Source organism: Nuphar pumila, chromosome 5 (genome assembly GCF_984573655.1).
Source record: "Nuphar pumila chromosome 5, dmNupPumi1.hap1.1, whole genome shotgun sequence".
NCBI lineage: Eukaryota > Viridiplantae > Streptophyta > Magnoliopsida > Nymphaeales > Nymphaeaceae > Nuphar > Nuphar pumila.
The window spans coordinates 125,149,384-125,175,798 of NC_143253.1; the positions used below are offsets into that span (position 1 = coordinate 125,149,384).

General features: G+C 36.6%; 1 protein-coding gene across 1 annotated transcript; it reads left to right on the forward strand.

The window, feature by feature from the left end:
* The first annotated feature begins 9,642 nt into the window (after positions 1-9,642).
* On the forward strand, positions 9,643-20,344 carry LOC149838554 (CBS domain-containing protein CBSX1, chloroplastic-like). Its single transcript, XM_090006662.1, has 8 exons — positions 9,643-9,928; positions 13,804-13,891; positions 13,973-14,037; positions 17,030-17,078; positions 17,871-17,920; positions 19,319-19,434; positions 19,599-19,656; positions 19,748-20,344. Exons 1-8 carry the CDS (start codon positions 9,659-9,661, stop codon positions 19,820-19,822), a joined length of 771 nt encoding a protein of 256 aa, XP_089862788.1. The 5' UTR covers positions 9,643-9,658; the 3' UTR covers positions 19,823-20,344.
* The last annotated feature ends 6,071 nt before the right edge of the window (positions 20,345-26,415 follow it).

A 26,415-nucleotide genomic window follows, 5' to 3' on the forward strand; every position in this document is an offset into this window, starting at 1 on the left:
TATGGACTATCTTCAATATCTCACTACTGCATTTGACACCCTCTTTATATGTGTTTGTATGCTTAGCCTTTATGCAATCGACACAGGGGTCATTGTCGGTAAAATCTAGAGATTTCAATATCCTTTTATTTAGGAGTCTCTTTATTCTTTTTTCAGAGATATGACCCAACCTTCGATGCCAAAGCATGTAGGATTTATCATTAATCATGCTACATTTATTCTCAACCAATGTGTATTCAGAAGTCAAAGACTCTTGGGATTAGATCTTCACGTTTAATTTATACAAACCATCATAAACTAATGCAGAACCAATTTCAATAGAATTTTTGTATATGAATAACTTAGAATTTTCAAATTTAAAGCAATATTCAAATTTATCCAGTATTGAAATTGAAATTATGTTTATACTATATGATGGAACATAAAAGACATCATGAAGATCCAAATCTATGCTTGTATTTAAAGTGATCCTGCAGGTCCCAACACCCTTCACATGCAAACACATCTTATTCTCCGAATAGATGCTCTTCTCATGCAATGTTGGTTTCCTTCTGTTTAGTAACGATTGTAGATAGTTGGAAACATGAACAGTAGCACCAAAGTCAATCCACTAGTTATTTTTAGAAATTTGTAATAAATTACATTCATGATAAACAAATGACAAAATACTTTTTTTTTCAACCACTTCTTTTAGTTTATGCAATCTGCCTTCCTGTGTCCATTCTTTTTGTATAAAAAGCACTTTATGGGAGCAGAGTCAGATTGCTTGTCTTGGAATGTCTTATCCTTTGTTGGTTCCTTCCTAGCATCTTTCTTGAATGCATTCTTCTTTGGTCCTACCTTGGAGCCATAAAAAGCCATATGTGCACTTTGCATTTTCTCTCGTTTCAATCTCTCTTCCTCTTCAACACACTTGGACATAAGTTCATTGAATATCCATTCATCATTATGTGTGTTGTAAGAGATTTTGAAAGGTCCATACTTCAAAGGTAATGATGCTATAATCAAATACACTAGAAAAGAATCAGAAATGGTCAACTTCATGTCATTCAGCTGAGACACTATCTTCTTCATTTCTAAAATGTGCTGGTGAATATTACCTCCTCCAGAATATTTCATAGTTATAAGCTTTGACATTAGGGTACTGACTCTAGCCTTATTTGAACTCACAAATTATGCTTCAATAGCACTTAGAAATTCTCTCATTGTCCTGCATTGTGGGATAACACTGCGAATATTCTTAGCCACTTTAGATTGCAAAAGCAACAGGCTAAGCCTATTCGAGCACTCCCACTTCTCAAAAGCAATCTTTTGCTCAACAGTGCTTTGATCAGTGAGAGCAGCGGGTTTATCTATCCTTAGGGTCAGATCTAAATCCATATACCCTAATATAAAAAGAACAGTTTCTTTCCAATCACTAAAGTTAGATTTATCAAGAAAATGTATAAAACTTGAACCATCTAAAATCACAGAACTAAAAATTGTATAACAAAAGACACATATCAAAAGAAAACATATACGAGACAAGCTTGATGAAAAAAACAATAAATAAAAGGCCCTGAATATGCTTATTTTCAGGTGAGTGTAGGGGGTCATCAGAGTCCTACTTTGGTAAGAGCTCCAACACGCGTAATCACTACGTCTATCAACCATAATTGGTAAAATTGAGGCTCATGTGAAGCTAGACCGTCAACATATGGTACCTTTGAATATACATGTGCAATGTATCTCAATACATTTGCCTCATTTTACCCTACCTAAATTCCAAACGCGATAAAACTATATTTGGGTCATTTATTGTTTCATGAATCTAAGTACAACAGTAATATTGGCTAAATCTATATGATAGTACAAAAATTTGACAACATACGTGTATTCAGTAACTTTGGTAACGTGAATACACTAAATCATCTAGCTATCCTTGATGCCAATGTTATATATTCATTTACGCATGCATAATTATAAATAAATGCATGAACAATAACAAAAGCCAAGCTTAAATGAGAAAAACCCTAAGTCCACAAGCAAGAACCGGTCTGAAAGCACTTTAAACCGGTCTGAAACAGCCCCGAACCCAAGGGTCCAAACTGGTTCTGAACCTTATGAACCGATGTCAAGAATGAACAAAAGTTCATTAAAACCCTATAACTGTATGCCAAAATCCTTGTATCTTCTTATATTTATGAAAACATGGTCTTAGCATCTCGGAACCAGTGAGAAATTGAAAGGAACTGGTCAAAATGGCTTCGAATTGGTCATGTGAGGGGCTGAATCAGTCTCTGATGTGGTTCAAGCCAAATAGTGCCTGGGCCCTTACTAGATCCGGGTTTGATCCAATTATAACTTGATTCGGATCTGACCCGGTTATAACTGGATCCGGGTCAGACCCGGTATTAACCAGATCTGGGTCTTGACCCGGTTACCAAACTAGATCCAGGTCTTGACTCGGTTACCAAACTGGATTCGTGTCAGACCCGGTATTAACCGGATCCAGGTCAGACCCGATATTAATCGGATCTGGGTCAAACCCAATTAATTGGATCCGAGTCTGAACTGAAATAAACTAGATCTGGGACCGACCCAATTTTAGCTGGATCCAGTTTTAACCGAATCAAACCCGTACCCGATCCCGATCCAAATCCTTGGTTAAAATCAGAAAAAATAGAAAACCTGAGGGTTTCTGTTTTTTGTAAAAACTGAAAAAGCAGGTTTACCCTCTCGGCTTGCTGATAATCGATGTCGCCTGCCGGTGACCCACGTCGCTGGCAGGCTCACAACGGAGAAATGGCACCGACCCCGACGACCTTTGACGATGTATTCACCACCTCGCCCAACAGTAGAGGGGATGCTGTGAAGGAGATTTTATCACCCTGAATGTTGTGTGACGCCAGACGAACCACAGAGGCGGTGAAGCGGCCGACGAAGGTTGCCTCTTCCCGACGATGCACCCATCGGCATTTTGCAGATGACAGTGAGTAAAGCTCCACTAGAAAACAGGGGAAAAGGGGTTTTTAAACCCTATGTTGCATGTCGCTGAAAAGATGTCGACGATCCGGCGAAAACAAAACCCCCCATTTTCAGCGACGATTCGTGGCAACCCCCAGCGCTTGCTGAAGCTCCTACAGCCCAACGGCCACAGGTAAAAACCCTGATGTTTTTTTTTTACTGTCTCCTCACTGCGTCAGTCGCCGACTACCGGTGACATGGGAGACCTGCTCTCGACTGCCATCACCTCAACATCGCCCCATGGCGATGTTGTTCTACAGTAAAAGCTCTATCGCCTCATGGCGACAGTCACCGAAAAACGTCATCGAGCCCACAATGAATGCGGGGTGTGGGCCCATAACCTAACGTTGGGAAACATGGGACCTGCGCACAACAAAACAGAGAAGGCGGTGTACCTGAAGAAGCCATTGAGAACCGACAACGGTGATGGTGGTTGGCGCTGATAGCTGAAACAGGGTAAGATTCGCTCCTCAGCCGGACTGCAGCCCTTCAATGAACGTAGGCTCCTTCAGCAGTCAGTGAGCAGGATCCCTCTTCCCTTCTTTTTAGAAAAAGCTCAGAAAAGGTATGTTTCGTTAACCCTTCTTTGTGATTTTTTTGTATTTTCTCTTATGCAGGGTCGCTCATGGATACCTTTTTGTAGCTGTAGCAAAGGAACGGTTAGCGTAACCGTTCTCTCCCTGTATGCTTATCGGATGGAACACTAAAAAAGAAAGTTACAAAAAATGGTGGCTTATCCCAACATTGTCATCTACAATAGGAAGGAGGATCAAGTGCAATGTGATTGCACACTTTTAATATACTGTTGTGCCTGATCACCCAGTTGTTGCTCCCTGAACTCTGATTACCCACCATCTTGTTGCGCTCTACAGTTGATAGGTTGTATTGTGATCACACTTTTAGTGTGCTGCTGCACCTGATCACCCACCATCTATCGTTGAGCCCCACAGCTGACAAGCTGTATCTGAGACTGCATCCTAAAGATGCTGGGTGATCAGGTGTGGCAGCACACTTAGAGTGTGATTGCACATTGCACTTGTTCTCAATTCCTGAATGATGTATCATATTTCCCTTTGTCATTTCTTTGATAGCTGAAGGCAAAACCATCACTTTCAGGCTTGCCAAAAAAAAGGTATAATGGGTTAACTTGTTTTGTCTTTTTGGTTAGGCCAACTTAAAGACTCTCCGTCATCTACCGGGAAGCCTCCGGTTGGTGAAACCCCCTTTTGCCCACTGAAAAGTACATACAGTTTCGACCTTTGGTGGTGAGGGATGCCCCTCGTAGGTTTCGAACTAATGATGTTTTGTCATCTTTTTGTGACAATGATAACTGTGGAGCCCTCGTGGGATACTTATTGTGGGCCTCGTATCACGCTTTTAACAGTAGTTTTATCATGAATTTGAGGGTCTCAAGGTTACAACTATGTGCAATTACCACGTGACCACCAACTTAATTAAACCAAACAATAAGATGAGACCAGAATAATGATTTGCCTCCTTCTTACACGGCCTCCTTGCATAATGATTACTGCCTGCCAAAGGAAAGTGGAAGTCACAAGGCACCTACCTAACTTTTAGGGCACGCAAACATATGCGAGGAAAGATCATCTGCGATATGTGAGGAAGGATCGTCTCAGATAAGTGAAAACCATAGTATCTCTATTTCATCTTTTATTTTTTCTTTATTTGCTAGATTTTGCTTAAACCCTAAGATCTAGGGTCTTTTCAAAATTAGTTGTATACTTGTATTGTCCTAATACTGAGATTTGTGACATTCGTTGAAACCTAATGTGTAAAGTTCAATGAAATTTCAGTTCTTGTTGGGTATTCTTGTTTGGATGTTGCTTTGTTTCTGACTGTTTGTCGGGTTTATGGTTGGGACTTGTTTTGGGTAATTACAGATGAGAGTCGATCTGTCTCTGAATATTAATTTGACATACAAGACGCAGGGTTAGGTCCCCATGGTGCTTGATCCAGCTTTTCACAGGGGCCTAATTTCAACTTCAAAATTTTTATTAGTTCATAAGTCTGTTTATTTTTTGGAAATCAGATTATGAGAATAGTATCCCTTGGAAAAATTTTCTACAGGGATCTATTATTCTTGGCAGGAAACTGCACAAAGTTAGCCACATATCCTGGCTTGTACTTGTGATTTAGATCGAGTGTTTTTCTTTATCACTCATTCGTTGATTTTATGCCTTTGTGTACTTAAAGAGTTCGTAGTCTTGCTACCATTTCTTTTTCCAGTTTCCAGGAAAATTATTGAACCATGCCTTGGTGTCACTTATCTCTTTAGTTTCCCTATCAATTAGCAATGCAATTGTCATATATTTTTGTTATGATTATTTTTCTCATGTTTATTCATATATTTTTATATTATAAATGTGAAATTAGGTATGGCTGAAGATGCATTTAACATTGACAAACACATACGTGAGATACAAGAGGAGTTTCAATGCTCTAAAAAAAGAGAACATTATGTGAAGTAAAGTATTCTTATTCAAGCAAAGAAAGATAAAGTATCTAATGGAAATAAGACATCCAATAGATTCACAACCATAGAGTATACTGATATGGAAAACCAATTGATAGCAATTTTTTGTACCAAGTACAACAAAGATAGCATAAGAGATAGGTTGAAGACTTTGAAGGCCAACTACAAGATTATGCATCAGATTATAAGCTTGAGTGGTGTGTTTATATACTCTGACACAAAGCAAATTGAAGTTACTGATCATGTATGGACTGAATATGTGATGGTAAGCAATGAAAAAATAAATGTATTTTTGGTTTATATTGTCTTAATTTATTGTTTTGTTGACTAATAGATTTGTTGCACTTGCATATAGGCATATCCCAAGCATAAGAAGTTTAGATATGCATCATTTGTTGATTTCGAGGATTTAGCTCTTTGTTTTGGTACTTCATCTGTGAAGGGGGTCCCAATATTTTATGGTGCGTACTCATAAAGTTTCACCATCATCAAATCCATTTCAAGAGCAAGTAGAACAAGATATTTCTATCACATTTGAACCATATGATGAATTTGTTTTCTTATCTTTTAGGGCAACAATTCATACTGCTATACCATCTAATTTTGATATTCTTGAGAAGAATGTGAGGGTTGAGGGACAAAAGTGATTTTTTTTTTTTGAAGATTTCATTATAGATGCAGTCAACAATGTTGGTGAAGTTGTGTGACAATTAGCGAATGACAAAAAAGATGGATAAATGCATTGAAATTTTAGAAATTATGAGCTTTGATGATGTAACCTTTTGCAATGCAGTTAGATTATTTAAAAATGAAGGGAATGTTCATGCTTTTCTTGCCATGAAAGAAGAGCAAATGTTCTTTTGGTTGTTTAACGAGTTAGGCCAGTGAACTTATTGCTTAAATGAGTTAGAAGGCATTATCCTCATTTTGTACCTAGTGACAAAGATGAAAGAACTTATCTTTAAATTTTGTCTTTTTTTTTAATATTAGCTAGGGTGGGCAAGAAAAACATTTTTATATATTTTGTGTGATGGAAGGCACTTCCCCTCATTTTGTATTAGCTTTCAGTTGTTCCTCCTTTTTTTATTTTGTCTAAGGTGGGAATGAAAATATTTATCGTATATTTTTTTATATGCCTAAGTTTTTTATGACTCATATTATGTATATGTCATGATTAATGCAATACAATTTATACATACTTTTTTTGCTATAATATTTAAAATGTATGTGTACGCTCTTTTTCCATCACGAGAACTTGATTTATTTTATGTTTGATGAACAATTATATTTTCTCTCATTAGAAAAAAATGAGACATGAAGATGAAGACATTATACTTGTATTGTTACTATGGATTATGATACTTCTTTTTGTGAGCTAATTTCAAACAAATTATATGAAAAATATTGTTCATGATTCCATTCATAAGGGAGTGGATGTTGTAAGACTTGTTATATATCATCCAAATTGCTTTAATTTACTATGCATGGATCCAAAGATATTTCAAGAATTATATAATATATTGCGAACAAAGGGTTTGTTATACGATATGTAATAGTTGAAGAACAAGTTACCATTTTCTTGTTAACATCGAGACATAATGAATGCAATTGATATATTCAATATGTATTTCAACATTCTCGTGAAGATATTAGCAGATATTTTTATGAAGTATTAGATGCAATTTGTGCACTTCGATCGATCAGAGTATATTCAAATGCCAAGCACTAAAATTCCACTAAAAAAAGTGGTGACCCTTGGTTCTACTCATATTTCAACATAAACAAATTTTATGTATAATTCATAATTTTTTTCGATATCTTAATTCATAATAATTATAGGTCTAAAATAATATTCTTGTTTTGCAGGATTGCATTAGTATCATTGACGTGACTCACGTACCAATAAAAGAACAAACATGATTTTATACTCGAAAGAATCAACTCACATAAAATGTGATGTCAGTATTAGGTTTTGATCTAAATTTTCACTATGTATTGTCTGGATGGGAGAGTTCAACATCTGATTCAAGAAGTTTGTATGATGCACTTGATAGAAGATGTGACCCCCCTGCAAGTACCTCAAGGTGAATCAACTTCAAATTTGAAAAAAGTTTTGTTATATGTTCTCATCGGTATATTGACATGTTCTTTTATATATTTTCATATGTATAAGAAAGTACTACTTTATAGATGCAGGTTATCCCAATATGACTAGATTCCTAACATTGTTTAGAAAAACCTGATATCATTTGCAAGAATACGCAAATCCTGAGCTCATCCACCCAAAAAGAAAAAATATTCAATTATCAACATGTGTCATTGGGGAATGTTGTTGAGCACACATTTGGTTTATCGAAAGATCATTTTCCTATGCTTAAAACACCTCAACAATACAAGTATGAGACACAAGTAAATATAGTACTTGTAGCATGCATGCTTCATAATTTTATTCTTGACCAAAATCCAAATGTTGAATAATTTGAACTAGATGATGTCATAAGAAACCTAAGTGGTCGTCTTGATGAAGAAACTGAAGTCATTTGTCGAAGTTCCGAGTGAAGAAGCAATAAAGTTCTTTATTTATGAATTGCAAACATGCTTTGGAGAGAATTCATCTTACATTTACTTTATTTATAAGGAAAACACTTATGAGAAACTATAATTGTAATAATAAGACTATGAAGGTTACATTTTTATAGTTTAAGTTTGTATGATTTTGTTTTTAATGTTTGAACTACTTACCTGTTATTGGATGAATTGCATTTTTTTGCCATTTTTCTTTCACTTGGTTGGTGGGGTGCATTTTTTGATGATGGGTGATAGAGTTGTGTGTGATGCTTCTCTTTCCTTATTTTGCTGGTTTTGCACGTAGCAGGGTTCCTGATTATTTGCATGTTCAACACAAGACACTACACATTAATTCGAAGGTTGAACTTAGCTTAGTCGTCATTCGTCATATGCAAATGCAGGCTTCCAAGTGCAACAGGCAGCCTGTATTTATTCTTTTTGGTTTTCTTGATAGACATACTGCAGGATTGCCCTCATGGGATTTGAACCAGAGAAGCTCAATTATGATAGTGTGATCCAACCAACCAACCCGAGAAGAACTACCATTTGTTAGCTAGGATAAAAAATGTTTAGTGCACAAACAAACAAGCAAAAAAATTTCTTTGATTTTGAGTCCGTTTTTCTCATGCTATGCAAACAAGCACATTTTTTTTTTGAAAAACTTATAGTATCAAAACTTTTCATAGAAAAAACTTAGTTTTTCTATGAGAGTTTTCTCGCTTCCAAACATGCTCTTATTGTTGTTTCAAATTTTTATTTTTTTTATTTTTACTCCGAGAAACTACCTCAGGATCATAGACGTAGTCGCATTAATAAAAATGACTTTTTCAATGTCAAGAAAAATCATTTTCATCACGTTCTCTTTCTGTCGATGGTGAGAATAAATAATCACAACCAAAAAAGTTGAAACCGTGATTGCGGGTCACTTTCTCAAGATTCAAGGCAAAAGAAAAAAGAAAAAACCAATGAATCTAGCAATCACAATTTATACTTTTTCTCATGTTTCACTATCTAGAGAAAGTGTGGACAATCACAAAATCTCGAGAAAGTCCAACATTTACGTGGCATTGCAAACACGCTCAAGAAAACATACTTTTCAAACGATGCATGAGAAACGTGGTTTCACACATTGAGGTTCCAAGAATCCTCCTACCGTGTGTCGGTCCACAACCAACAACCAGGCGTGTTCGGGCCTACCGCTACTATTGGGAACACAGCCATAGGACCTAAACAGTGCCGTATGGCTCTCAACATCCTGCGCCAACTCGGACTTGATCTCTGACCATTGACTCTTGACTTTTTTCCCTCAACAAAAAGGGCAAAATACAAAAGTCACCTCCTCACAAAGCTGAAATTTACAACCGTCTCCCACCAAGTAACAGTACCTTCGACTGATAATAATATCTAGAGAGGGTATATAAGTCTTTCAGAAAAGAAGCCTTTTCCCTCAATTTTGAAAAAAACTAACTATAAAAACCCTTCTTCCTCCTCTTCATTTCCTCGCGGGCTTTCTTTCTTCTACTTTCTATCATCCTCTTTGGTTTCTCAGAGAGAGAGAGAGAAGAGAGAGAGAGAGAGAGAGAGAGAGAGATGGCCTCTATGATTCTATCGGACGTGCTCGTTAGGGCTCTCTTTTGCGCTCCTTCTTCTTCTTCTTCTTATTGTGCGTTTCCTTCCTTTGTTTATTCTTCTCCTTCGCCCTCTTCTTCTTCGTCTTCTGCTGGAAAGAGGTCTCTGAGGTTGACCAGAGCGGCGATCTCTGCGCCTCTCGAATCGTTCGAGCGCGTCCCGGTGATCATTGCCTCCAGGATTCCTACCGTTGTCGTTCGGAGTAGCTCCTTGATGGCCAATTCGGCTGGAGTGAGTCGATCCCTTTGTTTTATCTTTGCTCTCTTTCTTTCGATTCTTTCTTGTTTTTTATGATATCATTAGTTTTCGATTGTTTTCTGTGTGATTCGTGTCGGGGAAATTCTCTTGATTCCTCAGTAATTCTGATGTTTATTTATCTATAATTGACGTGTTTTGAAGAAATGATTTCGGTTGATTGGGATGGCTCTGATCTTTCCGTGTTCGTGGATTTACGTGGCTATTTATTTTTTGTGATGAATTGCGTGGTTAACTATATGCTAGGGTTTGATGCTGATGTGATCGACATAGTGATTTATGCGAATTATTCAAAGTGGGGATTTCTGGGGATTTCTGTTTTCTGCATTGTTTTGGTTTAGTTATGTAGCTGATTGAAGTGTTTGAATTGCTAATGCTAGACTTCGGATGAAGTGCGTTGACCATGTTTCATAGCATCGATCCTTAGATAATGGGTGCTTTGTTTCATGTACTGTATTTTTTTCTTTACGCTTTGAATTCTAGCCTATTTCCCACCCCCACAGTTTCTCACTGAAGGATTTCAACACACATTTTGTCGTAAAGAATCAGCATTTTCTTTAATGATTCAAGCAGACGGTTCCTTAGATTGGGAAATTAGGCCTCACAATAGCTGCAAAGTTCCATAAATATCGAGAGAAACCTAATGCTCAATCCATTCAGAGCAAGCATGAGCATTTAGTTATTCTCACAGGGGACTGAGTGGGTAGACTAAGGGTTGGTTCGTTGGTCTTTGTGCTTCTGCCATCGGTGGCTCTTGATAATGATAGTGTCCTGTCATCCTGCAAGAGTTTAGCATCATTCTGTGTTTTACTTCGTGATTATGCATGCTGATCCTACGGAATGAGGCTGTTGTTGGATGCGCCCTTTTTGGTTGTATCTTGTAACCTTGCTTATCCTCAAGTATTTACGATAACACCTCTAACTTCCTTAATTAAAAGCTCTGGTGACACATTCCTGGGGAAATAAAAAAAGAAATTGATAATATTTCTTATTGATGGTTATAATGTTTCTCTCAACCTGGTAATCAGTTGGTACTACCATATTCTTCACACTGAAATAAGGTTAAACTTTTTGTAACTAACTAATAAAAATATAATAACAAATGGGAAAAAGATGAGAGTGAGGAAAATGTGTTCAGGAAAAGGCGTTTCTGTTCCGAGTTTAGTCAAGTCTGTTAATGGAGTGGTGGAAGCGGTTCTGAAACAGATCATTGAGTGGAGCACTCAACTTACAGAGATAGAGCAAAGCTTTTCATTGCGCTTTACTATTCACCTTGCTTTCCTGAAAGAATTTCCTTGTTAGGCTTCTATCAATGAATCAAGCCAGTTTGAGATTGGAAACTGTTGTCTGGATAGAGAGTTTCACTGGAACCTGTAGTGACATCAGATAAAAAACCACTTTGAAGGGTCAAGGGGAAAGGACAAATTTTTAAATGACATATTGCTAATGGCATGAAATTTTCAACTAATGGAGTTTCTGATTACTGCACCAAGCGACTGACACAGAAGGATTACTTAGTTTTAGATGTATCTCCATAGTTGTAAATTACAAGGAAGGATCTCTGGATCCCTTCAAATAGTTCTTGATGTGAAATTACTGTCTAATATCTTTGATCAATGTGTGTGGTTGGTGGACCAAATCTCTGTTTCCTTCTTTCTTTGTCCTGAACTGGTTGGGGTGTTTTGAAGTTTAAACCATGGTCACAAGTCTAGCTCCCAGGAAAATATCAGCAAGGGAAAATCTCATGATATTTTGAAAGAAAAGGTGTTTTTCTCGGTAAAATATTGATATATAAAGTATAAAATACACAAAAAATAAAATAAAATATGAATAATGTAAAAAACAAGGCGAAAATTGTTTTTGTGGTATTCATGTTAGGTAAAAACGTGATATTTGCAAAATAGGATATTCTCATTTTTTTTCATTTTTTGGGTATAATATAGTCTCTTGAAAATAATGTGAATCACAGTGTTTTCAACATATTAGCGATATTTGTGGTTGTTTTAAGCTAGGTTGCATGTGTGCATGAGACCAATTTTTTCCCTGACTTATGCATGGATATAAATTCACGGGTATTGAAGATCACAATAATGTGGATGCACATGCATGGCTGATCAAGCATTGCTATTGGAAGTTTTCATTAGGGATGCAAACGGTTCGGATCAGGAAAAACTAAATACATGGGGATTTGGATAGGAATCGAATCCGGCACAGCCAAAAATTGCAAAACTTCTATCCTGGATCCGACCCATTTGCATCCCTAGTTTTCATGGTATAGCGAGTAAGGTTTGATGTCAAGGTGATCCAACTGTTAATGCTAAACTTTCCATCTGGTCTAGGTCTGTCTTCTTCACTTTTGGTCATAAGTAGTTGCAGTCAGCCATATGTCAGTGGTCTACCTGAGGAAATACTGTCCAGATTCCTAGGCATATACCTAGATAATCCTAGGATTTTCTATTTTTAGATCTCTACTGTGCAGGATACGGTTAAGGAATGTTGTGCAGAAACATGAATTTGGAGTATTCGATCTTGCCACTGGTTGGTGCCAGATTGCTTTCAATTGAATTTGTCAAATTTTACCATACAAGGTTTCTACATTTTCCTGAACCAGCTGTGAAACATGTGTTTCTTATGTGGATATGGAAGCAAGGAACAATTATGGAATAGATATGGGACACAGATACAACAATCTTATGGAATGTAGGACATGGGACATGTTATATAACTTAATTAATTGTGTTTCCATGACTCTACTACTCGATCAATTCTGTTCCACTTAATTCCTCTTTCATGGGTGCATATCTTTCCAGATAAGGAATGATGATCTATATATAGAAGTAGATAATAAAATAAATATCAACCTATAATTATATATATAGTAGGCGGTAGCTGCCTAACACTTTTCGAGCCTACCGCCAGCCTACTGGACTTTGAAAGGTTTTTTTCTGTTTTTTCTAAAATCTGACTATACAAATGTGATCTACATGCTTGATTTTATAGGAATCAACTCTTGGATCGTCCGATTCCGGCACACAGTTAGGTTTTTATTGGATTTAAAAATCAACGGTCTAAAGTTTTTGAAAATATTCAATGCTTAAAAGTCATCTTTTTTTTATCAAAAAATCATTATCCAAGTGTCATTTCCTAGCAAATCGACCATGCGGAACACATCTGCATGGTCAGATTTGCGAAAAACAACCCGAAAACCCCTATTCACTGGTGGTAGGCTGTCGGTAGGCTGAAAAAGTGTTAGGCAACTACCACTTTTCCTATATATATGGGGTTTTGCAAGGCTCCAAGCATATTCAACAAGTACAAGCTACCAAATCAAGGATTCAAGAATATCAAGAAATACAACAAAGCCATGGCAATGACAAGAAACCTAAGAGCATTGAAAGAGAAAAAGAGGATGGTGTCATTGTCATGGGATTGACTATGTCTGAGACATGTTTGAGCTTGTCTGCAAACTAGTCTGGTATGTCCAATGTTGGTATCGTTGATTGTTAATACTTGACGACATGGATTGCTTGGTTAAGTGCATGTTCGTTGTCATAGATGCATGTTTGTAGGCTATCATACACATGTATTTTGCTGCTTGTATCAGAGTTATGGCAGTTCATGTGTGAATCACATTATTGTTAAAGTTTGTTCATTAATCATGGAGACTACTTTTGTAAGAACTTTGTTGCGATTTTGTTTACTTTATTTGGCAATTCAAATTTCATGCTTTTGGTATTATATGAAGGAAAAAATGCAAGCAATAGGTTGTTTATCACCTTTTTTGGATGGTTCGTTATTTGGATTAGTTTGGTCATACTTGAAGATTCTCATTTCTGTATTTCTATTTACAGTCAAGGAATGGGGTTTATACTGTTGGGGATTTTATGACTAAGTCAGAGAATCTTCATGTGGTTAAACCTACCACCACTGTCAATGAGGGTAAGATCTTACACATAAAGATATTTCTTGCATTTGAAGTAATTACAGTTATCCTGATTTGGTTTATCTTGGTATCAACAGCATTGAAGATTCTCGTGGAGAACCGGATTACTGGCTTTCCTGTGATTGATGATGATTGGAAATTGGTAAAGTTATTCTTTGCTTGTAATCTATTTTTCATTTGATTAATGGGTTGATCGGATGCTCATGAAAGTAGTGTGTTGGTCCGTATGTTTGAGAAGGTTCAAACTATGTGTGTTTGTCTTTTCTTCATGTATAGTTTCATCTATTGCTTTTGACCCCCAATAAATTGGGTTGTCTTGATAGTTGAGACTGACTCTTCCCACCTTTCCTTCATGTAGATCTTTTATATTACTTCTTTTTTTTTAAAAGAAAAACTGGGGTAACAGCCTGTTTTTGGTTTAATAATGTTAGGAACTTAGGACCTTCATTTCTGAATATTTTGTGCACTCTTCCTGTACATAATAAAAAAAATTCATTAAGCTATAGTGGCAGATTCAACCACTGTGGCAGCATACAATCTTTGAAGTTTAGATTAATAGGTTAATAATCTAGAATAGGCAACTATGCTTTAAATGGTTCTAAAGACCACATTGTATTTTTTTTGTTTCATGCTTTCTCCAATTTTATCTCATCATTCATGTCAGGCTTGGTTATTCTATGCACTAGTCTAATTGTGATGTTGAGAACTTGAAAAAAGTAAGAAAAAAGAAAAACCAAAGGCCAGAAAGGTTAAGTAGCCATGCTTTGTTGACTAAAAACAGCCTTTACTGTGTATTATATTTAGTAAAAGAACATTTTTGACCCAATCACTTGTTAAAAATATTGTTTGTGTTAGAATATGATCCATAATTTATGTAAAACGGAGCTTATGTTGCTTGGCAGGTTCATGCAGTTAAATTTAGTTGCATTTATTTTTAGATAGGTTGCAAGTTTTCATAATACTATTTATCGAGTTTCTAGTTGGTTAACAAAATCATGCTGCATTCAAGCCCCTTGCATGTTATTCCATTGATAAACTTTGCTCGTACTTGATATTATAGTTTGATTTTGAATGGTTGCTCTCATTGTCTAAAGAATCTGAGTTGGTTGACTTTGTGTATCAAACTAGTGTTCTAGTGTGGATTCATTTTAACCAGTTGTGACCAACAGGGAAAACATGGTTGAGCAACAATCCACTAACATGGTACTTTTTGTCACGAAATGGCACGGAACCCTAGACACAAGAAACACTAAAAATAACAACATAAATGAAATCCAAATGCATTATCAAAATGCTTTTGGCTAGATAGAACAAACCATGTTTAGCCATGAGGAAAAACATGACAAAAAATTAAATATTTTATTAATGAGAAATATATACAAAAATATACAAGAAGACCTCACTACAATACTCATGCACACACACACACACACACACACACACTATATATATATATATATATACATCCATCCTCTCTCAAAGAGACACGAGGCATATGCCTCATATAAATAGCCAAGCCAAAATACTAGCCGTTAGGATGGTCTAACGGCTAGTTTGACTAGCCATTAGACCATCCTAACCACTAGTAGCCCCAACAGCTAGTTGGACTAGCTACCTATAATACAAAAAAATAAAAATAAATAAATAAAATAAAAAATGAAAGAATCTTAAAAGTAGCCTATAAGTATACATAAGTATACTTATCCTATCCTAATAAGTATACCTTGAGTATGTCTATCCTAAAATACATAAAAGGTATATCTAAAGTATACTTTGAATACAACTCAAATTAAATGTACAAGAATACACATAAAAAGGAAGAAAATGCCTACACTTAGGTGAACTTTGGTATGTACAAGACAAAAACAATTACATAGGAAGATGGTACATGTATCTTAACACTTTTCAGAAAATTTTAACCAGTTGTGACCAACAGGGAAAACATGGTTGAGCAACAATCCACTAACATGGTACTTTTTGTCACGAAATGGCACGGAACCCTAGACACAAGAAACACTAAAAATAACAACATAAATGAAATCCAAATGCATTATCAAAATGCTTTTGGCTAGATAGAATAAACCATGTTTAGCCATGAGGAAAAACATGACAAAAAATTAAATATTTTATTAATGAGAAATATATACAAAAATATACAAGAAGACCTCACTACAATACTCATGCACACACACACACACACACACACACACACACACACACACACACACACACACACACACACACTATATATATATATATATATATATATATATATATATATATATACATCCATCCTCTCTCAAAGAGACACAACGAGGCATATGCCTCATATAAATAGCCAAGCCAAAATACTAGCCGTTAGGATGGTCTAACGGCTAGTTTGACTAGCCATTAGACCATCCTAACCACTAGTAGCCCCAACAGCTAGTTGGACTAGCTACCTATAATACAAAAAAATAAAAATAAATAAATAAAATAAAAATGAAAGAATCTTAAAAGTAGCCTATAAGTATACATAAGTATACTTATCCTATCCTAATAAGTATACCTTGAGTATGCCTATCCTAAAATACATAAAAGGTATATCTAAAGTATACTTTGAATACAACTCAAATTAAATGTACAAGAATACACATAAAAAGGAAGAAAATGCCTACACTTAGGTGAACTTTGGTATGTACAAGACAAAAACAATTACATAGGAAGATGGTACATGTATCTTAACACTTTTCAGAAAATTTGTGTGGTCATTTACAAGGAATGTGCTGGTACCAGTCCATTGGATTCATTAGTTGGTCAGATTGAAGACACCAACTCCAAAAGCCTTAGGAGTTAGGTCCTTGTCAAGTCATTTCAGTTGTAGAGAAATAATGGCTAATTATTTAGTTAAAAATGATTCATGACTGCATGAGAACATTGTAAAAATGTCGTATCATTTTTTGTTGCATTGGGTAAAGTTGTAGGCTGTCAGCCAACCTTGTTTGCTAATTCTCTAAATACTGCTCACATTTCACACAGGAGCATAGTGATTGATTGACTTCTATACGTTGTAGATAGTCATTAAATTCCTATATCTTTTGATCATTAATCATATGTATTTCTTCATGAAGTAATTGTAATGGGACTTATTGCAGGTTGGCGTGGTATCAGATTATGACTTGTTGGCATTGGATTCCGTATCAGGTTTCTATCAGAACTTCAGTGAGCTTCATGTCTATCAGTTGATATATGCTGTACATGTGTGCCTTGAGCCTTTCTGGCTTTTGGCAAATTGCAATTGTCTTAAATTTCTTCTCAAAAAACTATTTTTGCTGTGCTTGATATGCACCTGTTCTAACTTACCTGTCATCATTTTCATAATTTTTATGCTGTTGCTAAGACTTCAGCATCACCATAATATCACACCCATGCAAAAACCACCATTATCATATCATCATTATCATGCCTTATCATCTATGCCATGGTGTTGAACCTTTTCCATGATCACCGCCTTCATCAATTTTTATTGTAATTCTACAATCCTCTGTGACATTATTACAGCAATATCACCATGAACTTAAGCCACATTGAATAGAAAGAATTCATTCTTTCAGTGTGGTTGTATCAGTTCAGGTCGTCAGGCATATTTTACTGGATGATACCTATGTTTCTGGTTTTTATGCTTGTTACTATTGAACAGTCCATAGGTTAAGTATATTTTTTGGTTATAAATGTTCTGTAGATCTTTTATAATGGTAAGCGTTACATGCACCAGACTTTTTTTGGGGGGGGCTTCCACTTTGTGCATTGTGGTTGGGGTTTGAACTTTGAAGTAATTAATTATCTTGATAGTTGCATATAGTTTGTCTTTTTGTTCAAGCAGATGTAACTTTGGACAAGAGGAAGTTCATTTTGACTTTTTAGGCAGTGAGAAAATAGATAGTGTTTTATTATTCAAATGCCTTGTATTGACTCCCCTTTTTTGTCTGGTAACAGGAGGTTGTGGGAAATCTGAGTTATTTCCTGAAGTTAATAGCAGTTGGAAAGTATGTTCATCTCTTTAAGTCTGGCTTACCTCTTGTTAGCTATTTTTCTCTTCTTAGATATTTAAAATAATTGTGTAGCATGTAGCCTTTTACTTTCAGAATTTATCATCAGTGTGAGTTCTGGTTGATATGAATATTTGCATGGTGATGTCTTTTGATTATATTTGTTTTTGCTGTGCTGTGCTTATAATCTGTTTATAGTGTGATAGTTGATCTTTACTGGCTTTTGAAGATCTCATGCGGAAGAAGATTTAGAAAAGATAAAAGTGTCATAAAAGAGATGAAAAGTCTCAAAAAGTTACGTGAATCGATTAATCTGGTGAAAGAATTGAGTAGTTATCCTATTTTAACAAAGAAATAATACATTAACAGAGGTCAACGTTAACTGGAAGATAAATACTATTAAACAAGTATGGAATGTTGGGCTGCCAAGAGACATCATATTCAAAAAGTGAGTGTAGCTGAGATGCGTATGCTTAGATGGATGTGTGGAAATACAATAAAAGATAAGATTCAAAACGAGGAGATACGTAAGAAAGTAGGCGTTGCATCCATTGAAAATAAGATGAGAGAGAATCGTTTACGGTGGTTTGGACATATTCGGCGAAGGCCTAATGATGCTCCAGTTAGAAGGATGGAGAAATGGGAAAATATATTAGTTAAAAGAGGTCGGGGTAGGCCTAAGAAGACTTGGATGGAGATGATAGGAAAGGTTATGAATGCTTTGAACCTCACCGAGGACATGGCATTTGATAGAAATGATTGGAGGAGAAGGATTCATGTGGAAGACCCAGAATGATTTTTTTTTTTGGTTCATATCGCTGACCCCAATTGTTTTGGGATGAAGGCGTAGTAGTAGTTGTTGTTGTTGTTGGAGCATGCATAAAGACCAAGAACTACTGAACATAACAGTAATAATATCGGTTCACACTCGAGCACTGCCCATCGAACTTACCGTCATGGACTGGTAGACTCATTTTGTTACTGCTCTGTTAGTTAATTAGTTTATGTGATTTCAAGGTGGTGGGTTCAAAAGGGAAACTCCTAAAATGTTAGGAAAAGAAAACATGTGGAGATATAGGTCTAAAAGGACCACAAACTGAAATGACAAGTGTTGGTTCACACTCCAGCACTATGTTTGAGTTTACCATGATCAACAACTTTATGCTCACATTGTTTCTGTCTAGGAAGTACTTACCGGTGCATGAGATCAGGCTACTGTTTATTGCATCTTTGTAGGAATAATTTCTGTTGTTGCATCAATGTTTTTGGCAATCTTTATAATGGATGTAAACTTTTTCTTTATGCACCTCTATAATGGATATACAATTCAGCTCGATTTAGCAGTTGTGTAAAGGATTTTCCATTTATTAAACAATTCTTGTTTTTACACCGCAGACTTTCCATGATGTGCAAAAACTATTGAGCAAAACCAATGGGAAGGTTATTGGTGAGCTGATGACGCCTGCACCACTTGTTGTTCGGGAAACAACAAACTTGGAAGATGCTGCAAGGTATTTAATTCATGTCATCTCTTTTCTATTTCCGGTTTTATTTTGATGGGATACCTTATTTGCGCACCACTCCATTATCATGTAAGAGACTGGTTATTGGTTCTAGTTAGATATTCATCTGCCAGCTCAAGGAGTTAAAACGTTAGTGTTCTTTTGGATTTTAGGTTACTGCTTGAAACAAAGTATCGTCGCTTGCCTGTGGTGGACAGTGCTGGGAAGCTGGTAAGAACTGCCAGTTGCATTTCTCCTTAAATCTTCCTCGTCATGATCTTTTTTATACAAGTTTTTCCTGATTAGCTTTGCTGTGGTGCAGATTGGGATTATTACTAGGGGAAATGTGGTTAGAGCAGCCCTACAGATAAAACGTGTTAGCGGGCACTCTAAGTAGAGAAAGTGATGATAGCATTGACCATTTCCGAAGGTGATTAACCAGTGCCAAGTACGCTTCGGTGGTTCCATGTTATGAAACTCAGGCAACTGGCGAGAAGTAGGGCTCAATTTTTTCTTGAATCAGTCTTAGCTGATGATGCTGTGGCACTCCTTTGTACAGTCTCACAAAAAAGCCGTGCTTGAAGTAGTTGGTAGTGGCTAGATTGGTTTTCAAAATATACATGGGCACGTTATGAGTCGTTCTTTCATTGTCAGGATATTTTCCTCCAACCATCTAAAGATGTGTGGATTGTTTACTAAGCCATCTCCGAAAATACGATGTAAACCACGACATTGAGAAGCATAAAAGTTTCATAGGGAGGGAATTTTTGGTTGCATATTTGATTGAAAGATTTATTCTCAGAGCTCCAAGTTCGGTTGCCCAGTCAAAGAAGGTAGTGCATAACCTTTGGCTAAGCTTATTGTCTAATATTGTTGTGTTGATGACAGTACTTGTAGTCGGTCGATGTTGTTGTTGTAACATCTGTCAGTAGGTAGTTGACCTGCCCAAATTGCACACGGGCCCCCCTCCCCTTCCCCCCCTGTCAACGCGTGCCAAGTGTTTCGCATTGACGACGTCTTTTAAAAAGATGCTTACTTTCAACCAAACTCACCATATTTTCTTGACAGATTATTATTACCACTAATCTCCTTTTATCTATCATCTCTGTCTTTATCGATGTGAATGACTATGGCACATCTCCAGTGCATGAGGACAAATCTTTTCTGGACTAGTTTCTCCAGTCATAAGATCATCATCTCCTCTTTGGTATAATGGAAACAAATGAATAGCTCTATGAGTGGCATGATCAAGAAATAACTTGTTTTTGCTAAACGTTGGTTGGTCATAAATTGGCATTAACTAACAGGAACGATCGAAATGGGAACAGAATCAGCTTTGCTTCTGCAAACCTTTTGACCTGAAAAATTGGTCCCGTTTGGGACCTCAGAAAACAAAGACCTCAATCCCCATCCCCTTCCGCAAAGGCAAGAGAAAAATCTAAAACTCCACCGATTTTCGCACAACCAGGGATGACAGTGGACTGAGGCGGAGACAAGGTCTCCAACCCTACTCTGTCTCAAATTTCTGCCCTCCATCTCCACCTTCATCCTCGCACGGGTTTTGATTTTAACCTCCAGCCTTATTTTATATCTTCCATTCTCGGTCTAAACGGGGGTGGGGCCTCGTTTCTCCTCGATTTAGTTATTTTTACTAACGAGGATTGAGGATGGGGGTGGGAGGAGAGAAAGCGTAGGGTTTTGATTTTAACCTTCCACCATCTCCGGTCTAAACGGAGTGGGGGCGGGGTTCGTTTTCCACCGGTCCACTGCCATCCCTACCTATGCACAATCCGATTTCAAGTGGCGAATCAGTGTTACAAATCATAAACTGCAAGGGTAGATACGTAATTACGTTCAGCAACGTCCTCGCCATGACCACACGCCCGTATCGTCATAGGTTACGGAACGTCCTTATCGATGGACGGAGAAGACTCCGGATTGGGCCGTTAGAGTTAAGGGAATTTTCGCTAACTAAGTGACGTGGCGTAACGGAGCACCGAGCAACGCGAGGAAGACGGTGAGAAATTTCGATGTGGTTGGATGCTTTTCTGTGCGGTTACGTCGGCGGGAAAAATGCTGACGTGGGAGATCCACCGACTATACCTCCGAATCCGATGACGTTTTGAAATATTGTTGAGTTTTGAAACGATAAGCCTTGCTGGCTGCTATCCAGCCATCTGGCATCATGACGTAAGCTCACCAACGGGTAGGTTCTGTCAGTGCAGGGTTCCTTGTGGTGGAACGTTGCAGGTTCAACACCATGATACGTTGAATAGTAACTGGTGGAGGGTCTGCCTAACCCCCATGTTGCTTTAAAAAAAAACAAACCATGACGTGAGATCATAGTGACAAAAGTTTAACACGGCAAAATATCGGCAGTCAAAAACCTCGGAAGATTTTGAAAATTTTCATAAATTTTGCATTCTTTTCAGCAAAATCTCGGTAATAAAAAATAAATATAAAAATAATTTTTATAAGAAAATATAAATAAAACACATTTAAAAATAAAAATCTTGGGGGGTTTCATGATAAGCGTGAGATCCTTTCCTTTCCTTTCCTTCATCGTTATGCTTTAGAAAGAAAAGAGTGGGGGTATATAATCCGTCAGGTCAGATCTCGCTCGCTCTGATGTCGTTCATCCTTGAGATGGACGGCATCCCAAATACCATACGTTGAACTGTTGTTTTAGCCGTACGTTTTGCAAACTTTAGATGCTGTTTATTTAGGGCATCAACGGCTCAAAAAAAAATGTGCGACTCATTTAAATGCTGTTTATCTAGGGCATCAACGGCCCCAAACAAAAATGTGGGACTCATCTAAAAGGTACAGAGTCTATCGATGCCGTTCATTGCATGGATGAATGGCATTAGAGCTAGCTCTAACGGATTACCGTACGAGCTCAGTCTGACCTGGCACGCACTCGGGAAAAAAAATGTCATATCTGATATTTAATCCAAGCCCAACATGTTTTTTTTTTTAGATATGGAGCTTTTAAGTAAGATCCGAATGTACATTACTTTAGGATTCAGGTTGTAAATAGCTTGTTTTTGGTCTATTTTGATGTAAACCTGTTACCAAATTTATAGAAAAATCTATCAAAAACTATGATTAATTTAAAAATATCTAATTTACAATTTTAGATTTCAACTCAACTCTAAATCCCAACATTCATCATCCTTTTAAAGAAGATTTTAAAACTCTAATAAAAAAATTACCTATTAAGATAATATTTTGAAAAGATAAAACCTATCTTTAGAATGTTGATCAGATACAATGATTCAAATATATATTAAAAGCATCCAAAAATATCCAAACAAAAAATAAATAGATCCAAAATGATTTAATGGACCCAGATCGATCAATCGGCTTCTCATGTATTTTGGATTAGGGTTCAACATTACTTCCTCAGATCTGATTTAGACCCGGATTCAAATTTGGATCTATTGTTTATATTTGGTATTTGAGTTCAGATTCAGTAAGATCCAGCCTAAGTCCGACCCGTTTGCACCCCTAATCGACAAGCCATGGGCTGGCCCAGCCTGTGGTCTTCCCATGGCCCACCCTGCCTAATTAAGAATTTTGAATTGGACCACGGGGGGATCAGCTAGTGCACGTCACCTTGTGTTGGGACTTTGCAGGATCAAAACTCAATGGTATAATTGTATAACTGGTAGGGGTCTGCCTAATCTCAGCTTGCCTTTCAAAAAAAAAAAAAGAATTTCGAATTCTGCTTTGGCACAAAAGGCGTTTAGGTGCGGGTGTACTTTAGATGGGCCAGGGCTGACAGAAACACAACCTGTCCAGTAGAATCATACATGGGTGGGAGTTGGTTGATGCCCACCCTCACACTCCTCCAAATAGGAGTGTCAATAGGTCGGGTTTACCCAAATCCAAAATGACCAAACACTATAGGGTCTGGGTATGGTGACAAATAAGAAGACTCGATTAAGACTCGGGTCCGGACCCAAAGGTCTGATTAATATATGGAACCGAGTATAGTTTTTGATATTTTATACCAAACTCGAGTTTCAATTAAGACACAATTTTTCAATATAAAAATAATAAAAATTATTATTTTACCGGGTATGGTTTGGGTATCGGGTCTGGATATGATTTCTCTTATAGTAGAACTCGATTAAACCTGAGTCCTCATCTAATACCATACTCGAAAATCTGATCCAAGTCTGATTCCACCTGGGTTCGAACCAAACCCGACCTATTGACACCCTACTTCCAACCAGAGCGCCTAATATAATGTGAATACTTTATGTTTGTGTTTTTTTTATTGGGCCTGAGTAAATCTCACTTTTCCACAAAGTCGTCATAACCCAGATGAGGTAATTTATTCCAAGACTTGGCAAAAGGGAATTGCCGCGTCACTTACACTGACAGAGATGCCATGTCCTTTTTTTAGTAAAAGAATTCTCTTTGACGGCATTTATGCTTTTTCCTGGGAAAAAGTGTTACTTTTTCTTACACGTCTACATTGACCAAACAGGACTTGGTGCTCGCTTTCTCACGCACCCTGTTAGTGTCCTTCCCTTCAAATCAAGCGCTTTAGGACTATGGACGTAAACGGTTCAGATTCGGATTGGATTTAGTCAATGGCGATTAATTGGATATTAACTAGTCAGACTCGGATTAAGATACAGATTCAGATGAAAAAAAAAAAAAGTTAATACTGAATCTGAAAACATACATGTAATCGTATTTGGTTGTCCCTCGAATTCTATCATGAAATCCTAAACCAAATCCAAATCGGAGTTCTAATCAGATTCAGCTATCTCAACACAGATTAAAAATCCAATATCTGATATATTCAATTCATTAACATCTCTATTTAGGACTGAAACGAAGTGAGGATCTTCCAAAAACGAACTAAGATCTGCAAGAGAGAGTGTCTAAAAAGACATTAAAGCATAACCCTTAAAAGGGTATAATGGAAAACACAAAAAAACAAAATAAAATATATTCTTTATTGAAGTGGAAACTCACAATGCTTAGGAAGCATTTTCATATCATTACAAGAGGAGCTGTACCCCTATATATATAGGGGTGGGAAGAGGGGAGAAGAGAAGAGCTCTTAAGGAGCTCTCACTATAGCCGTTAGAATAGTTCAATGGTTAAAAATGTAACCGTTAGACTATTTCAACAGTTACCTTTTTAGTTAAGTTTCAAGTAGAACTTAACTAGATAAGGTATGTTTAGTTCTATTAGAACTAGACACTAAAAAGTGCTAAAATAAAATAAAAAATATACAAAAGAATAAGATAAATATATATATATATATATATAATAATATAAATATTATAATTATATATATTTTTTATATTTTTACACTCTCCCTCAAACTTACGGTACAATGAGCAAAAGTTTGTCTAAAAGGAAGTGAAACCGAGGAGCATTGAGAGACTTTGTAAAGAAGTCTGCTAACTGATATTCTGAAGTAACATATGGCAGATCAATTGTCCCATGTAAATATTCCTCTCTGACATAGTGACAATCCATTTCGATGTGTTTGGTGCGTTTGTGGAATGTTTTGTTGCTTGTAATGTAAATCGCACTCTGGTTGTCACGGCACATTCATGAAGCTTTTGTTGCTTCAGCTCCCATGTCAACAAGCAGACGTTAGAGCCAAACTACTTCCATGGTCGTGGTTGCTATGACTTAGTACTCGATTTTGGTGAATGATAAAGAGACCTTTTGTAGCTTTTTGCACTTCCACGAGATTAAGAATTCACTTAAGAAAACACAAAAAATAGTGATTGAGTGTTTGTTATTCGGATCACCTCCCCAATCACTATATGCAATTAAATCAAGGAAGGAGGAAGAAGACAAAAAAAGTCCTCGTCAAATAGAGAACTGGGTGTATCTGATAATACGCATGACTGCTCCCATGTGAATAGAGGTGGGAGCATGTTGAAATTGGCTTATTGTGTGAACAACATGCGCTATGTCTGGTCTAGTAATGGATAGATAGGAAAGTGCCCCGACAAGCTATCTGTAAGGAGTAGGATCTTTAAGAAGTTCTCCATCATCAATTTTTATTTTAATATTGACAACTTCTGGAGTGTCTACTTTCTTATCATTGGTAATGTCAGACTTGAAAACAAAGTGAAAAGAAAATTTAGTTTGAGATAATAAATATCCTCTACGAGAATGTGACTTCAATGCCTAAAAAATATCTCAATAAGCCTAAGTCAATCATTTCAAAGTGAGATTTAATACGTGTTTTGATGTTTTCAACTCCTTGTTTATCGCTTCCGGTGATGATTATATCATTCATATAGAGAAGCACAATAATTCTTGCATCAGAATTCTTAATAAACAAAGCAGTGTCAGTCAAATAGAATTGAAAATCAATATCAAGCATAACACGACTAAACCTATCATACCAATCTTTTGGTGCTTGATTAAGTACATAAAGAGATTTTTCTAAGCGAAAGGCTTTACCGTTAGGAATACTGAGACCTGAAGGGGCTTCCATATATATTTCTTCAACTAGTTTTCCATTTAGAAATGCATTTTTGACATCCATTTGAAAGATGAATCATTTATTGATGGAGGCTAAGGCAATTAAGGTTCTGGCTGTTGTCATACGAGAAACATGGGCAAAAGTTTCTTCATAATAAATGTCATATTCTTGAGCATAACTTTTGGCTATTAATCGGGCTTTATATCTTTCAAGAGTGCCATCACTCTTGCTTTTAACCTTATAAACTCATCGACATCCTATATGTTTCTTTCTTGGAGGAAGGTCTTGAATAGTCCCATGTAGAAGCCTTTTTGAGTGCATCTAACTCAGCTTGCATGGCTTTTATCCATTTGACATCATTTTTTGCTTGAAAGTATGCAAATGGTTTCTCGTATGAGTAAATTAATGCAATAACTGCTCTATATTTAGGTGAGAAGGATTCGTATGACATAAATTTTCCTGGAGTCCTCAAGACTCGAGATGACTGTTTGGTTGGAATGTTAGAATATCTTTCA

What these genes read in the sequence shown, in the direction of transcription:
- LOC149838554 (XM_090006662.1), top strand. Translation starts at nt 9,659, where the DNA reads ATGGCCTCTATGATTCTATCGGACGTGCTCGTTAGGGCTCTCTTTTGC. An exon ending in TACCACCACTGTCAATGAGG is followed by an intron (nt 13,892 to 13,972) that starts GTAAGATCTTAC and finishes TGGTATCAACAG; the next exon opens with CATTGAAGATTCTCGTGGAG. An exon ending in GGCATTGGATTCCGTATCAG is followed by an intron (nt 17,079 to 17,870) that starts GTTTCTATCAGA and finishes GTCTGGTAACAG; the next exon opens with GAGGTTGTGGGAAATCTGAG.